Consider the following 2,500-nt stretch of genomic DNA (forward strand, 5'->3'; position numbering starts at 1 on the left):
GGTAAGAACTATTATATAAATCATATTCATCAAGAATCCATGGCTAAATATCAAGTCCAAAAATTGATGTTCCAATTACAGATTGCCCCTTTAATTCTAAGTGGACAAAACTGCATCTGTTCCATCAGTCCAGGTTCACTATAGATCAATGAATGTCTGGGTCCCAAATGAAAGTCTAAGAATATGTCTGATATTCAGAAAGAGTTCTACTTAACCGCATTCTGCGGTTGACCAGTGTTTGTGTGTGTGTGGGTGTGTGTGTGTGTGTGTGTGTGTGTGTGTGTGTGTGTGACATCAATCATTTCCCATGACCCCAACATAATAATGACATCCAAGTGTATTCTAACCGCCTAAGATGCTTTAATTTGTTCGATGTGAACCCTGAAAGACTGCAACAGTCATATGGGCTACAGGTGCAATACACACACATTATTTGTCTTCACACAGAATACAAATGTTTGGGTCTTATTTATCAAATCATAGAGGTGAGTTGTATTTTCTCAGGGGACCCCAATTTGCGATCAGAGGACCCCACATGGGTCTTTTGTGAGTATGTTTTTGCTCAAAAGCCTCAGAAGCCATTACATCCATTTCACCCCGAGGTGAGTCATAAGATAATGGCACCCCCTCTCTCACACACACACACACACACACACACACACACGCACACACACACACACACACACACAGTTTCCAGGAGGAACATCATTAGAGGTACTCTATTACCAGGCCACAGGAAGGTAATGGTGTGTGTGTGTGTGTGTGTGTGTGTGTGTGTGTGTGTGTGTGTGTGTGTGTGTGTGTGTGTGTGTGTGTGTGTGTGTGTGTGTGTGTCTACGTGAGCGGAGGGGGGGGGGGTGCCATTATCTTGTGACTCACGTACCTGTTTCCTAGAAGACAGCGCGGTCTTGGTGCGCCCCCCCTTCCCGCCCTCCGCCGGCCCCTTGCAGCTCCGCCGCAGCGTGGCGGCGTTGAAGGTGGCGCTGGCGGTGGCGCCGGTGCCGTCCGGCCGGTTGGGCAGCGGGTTGAGGTACAGGATGCGGGCGATGAGGCCGTACAGCACGATAGCCAATAGGAGAGGGACCACGTAGAAGATGGCGAAGTCGATGAGGTAGATGGGGAGGTAGAGGTCACGTGACACCTTGTAGCCACACTGCACGTTCCCGTCCCGGTTCACCTGAGGGTCGAAGGTCAAGTTCAAAAGGAACGTCGTCCGTTTTAAGACGCAGATTGACATTTGTATTCAGCTTCCGTGGCTTAACAGACACATGATGCATCGCACTCCAAATACACCACATACAATTAAAAGTGTACATTATAAAGTGATACATTGCTTAAAAACCATGGGTTCTAAGGTCAGAGTTAAGGTTAGAGTCAGGGTTAGGGTCAGGGTCAGGGTCAGGGTCAGGGTCAGGGTCAGGGTCAGGGTTAGGGTTATGGTCTGGGTTAGGGTTAGAGTCAGGGTTATGGTTAGGGTTAGGGTCAGGGTTAGGGTGAATGATAGGGTCAGGGTTATGGTTAGGGTTAGGGTTAGAGTCAGGGTTATGGTTATGGTTAGGGTTAGGGTCAGGGTTAGGGTGAATGATAGGGTCAGGGTTATGGTTAGGGTTAGGTTATGTTTAGGGTTAGGTTTAGGGTTAGGGTTAGGGTTAGGTTATGTTTAGGGTTAGGGTTCGGGTTAGGGTGAATGATGGGGTCAGGGTTATGGCTAGGGTTAAGGTTAAGGTTATGTGTAGGGTTAAAGCTACGGTCGTCCTAAGGATCCCATTTAGCACCTCCTCACCTGTATGTCGACCAGGAACAACCAGGAGATGCAGTAGATGCAGGTGAAGATCCACACGCCCATGATGATGCGCTTGGCCCTGGACACTGTAGACACAGTCTGGGCTCTCATAGGGTGGCAGATCGCTATGTACCTGAGACACACACACACCCATGAGAGACACAAAGGTGTGTGTGTCTGTGTGTGTGTCTGTGTGTGTGTTACTAGAAACATATGAAAAACACATGAGACACACACAGATGTATATATATGTGTTGTGTGTGAGAGTTGAGGGAAAAGCCAAATATACATTTCTGTTGTTGACAGATGATTCTACAACAACAACACTCACTGATATGACAAACACATCTCAGAGACCCTAGTCACTGTACACATCATCCCCAAACACATCTGATAGACCCTAGTCACTGTACACATCATCCCCAAACACATCTCAGAGACCCTAGTCACTGTACACATCATCCCCAAACACATCTGATAGACCCTAGTCACTGTACACATCATCCCCAAACACATCTGATAGACCCCTACCCTTGAGACCTCTTCACCCCCACTTCCCCCCTGTACAAGTTCTCTCCTGTTAATAAAAAAAAAAAAAAAATTAAATTAATTTAAAAAGGCTTCTGGCATTACAACTGCCAATGGCCCTTGGTGTGGGCATTGATTACTTTGTCTTATGATGACTGTTGGATAGATGATTCACTTACTTAAACAAAT

At 46.8% G+C, this 2,500-nt stretch overlaps 1 protein-coding gene across 1 annotated transcript in view; it reads right to left on the reverse strand.

Annotated features, from left to right (window-relative positions):
- Positions 1-2,500, reverse strand: part of trhr2 (thyrotropin releasing hormone receptor 2) — a gene marked incomplete at both ends in the record, with an annotated part of 9,066 nt that overhangs the window by 5,317 nt on the left and 1,249 nt on the right. The window contains 2 exons of the mRNA XM_083665648.1: positions 884-1,177; positions 1,784-1,916. Coding sequence (XP_083521774.1) covers positions 884-1,177; positions 1,784-1,916 — 427 coding nt within the window. The remainder of the gene's footprint in view (positions 1-883; positions 1,178-1,783; positions 1,917-2,500) is intronic.

The sequence above is a fragment of the Argentina silus genome, assembly GCF_951799395.1.
Source record: "Argentina silus genome assembly, chromosome: 3".
Classification (NCBI taxonomy): Eukaryota; Metazoa; Chordata; class Actinopteri; order Argentiniformes; family Argentinidae; genus Argentina; species Argentina silus.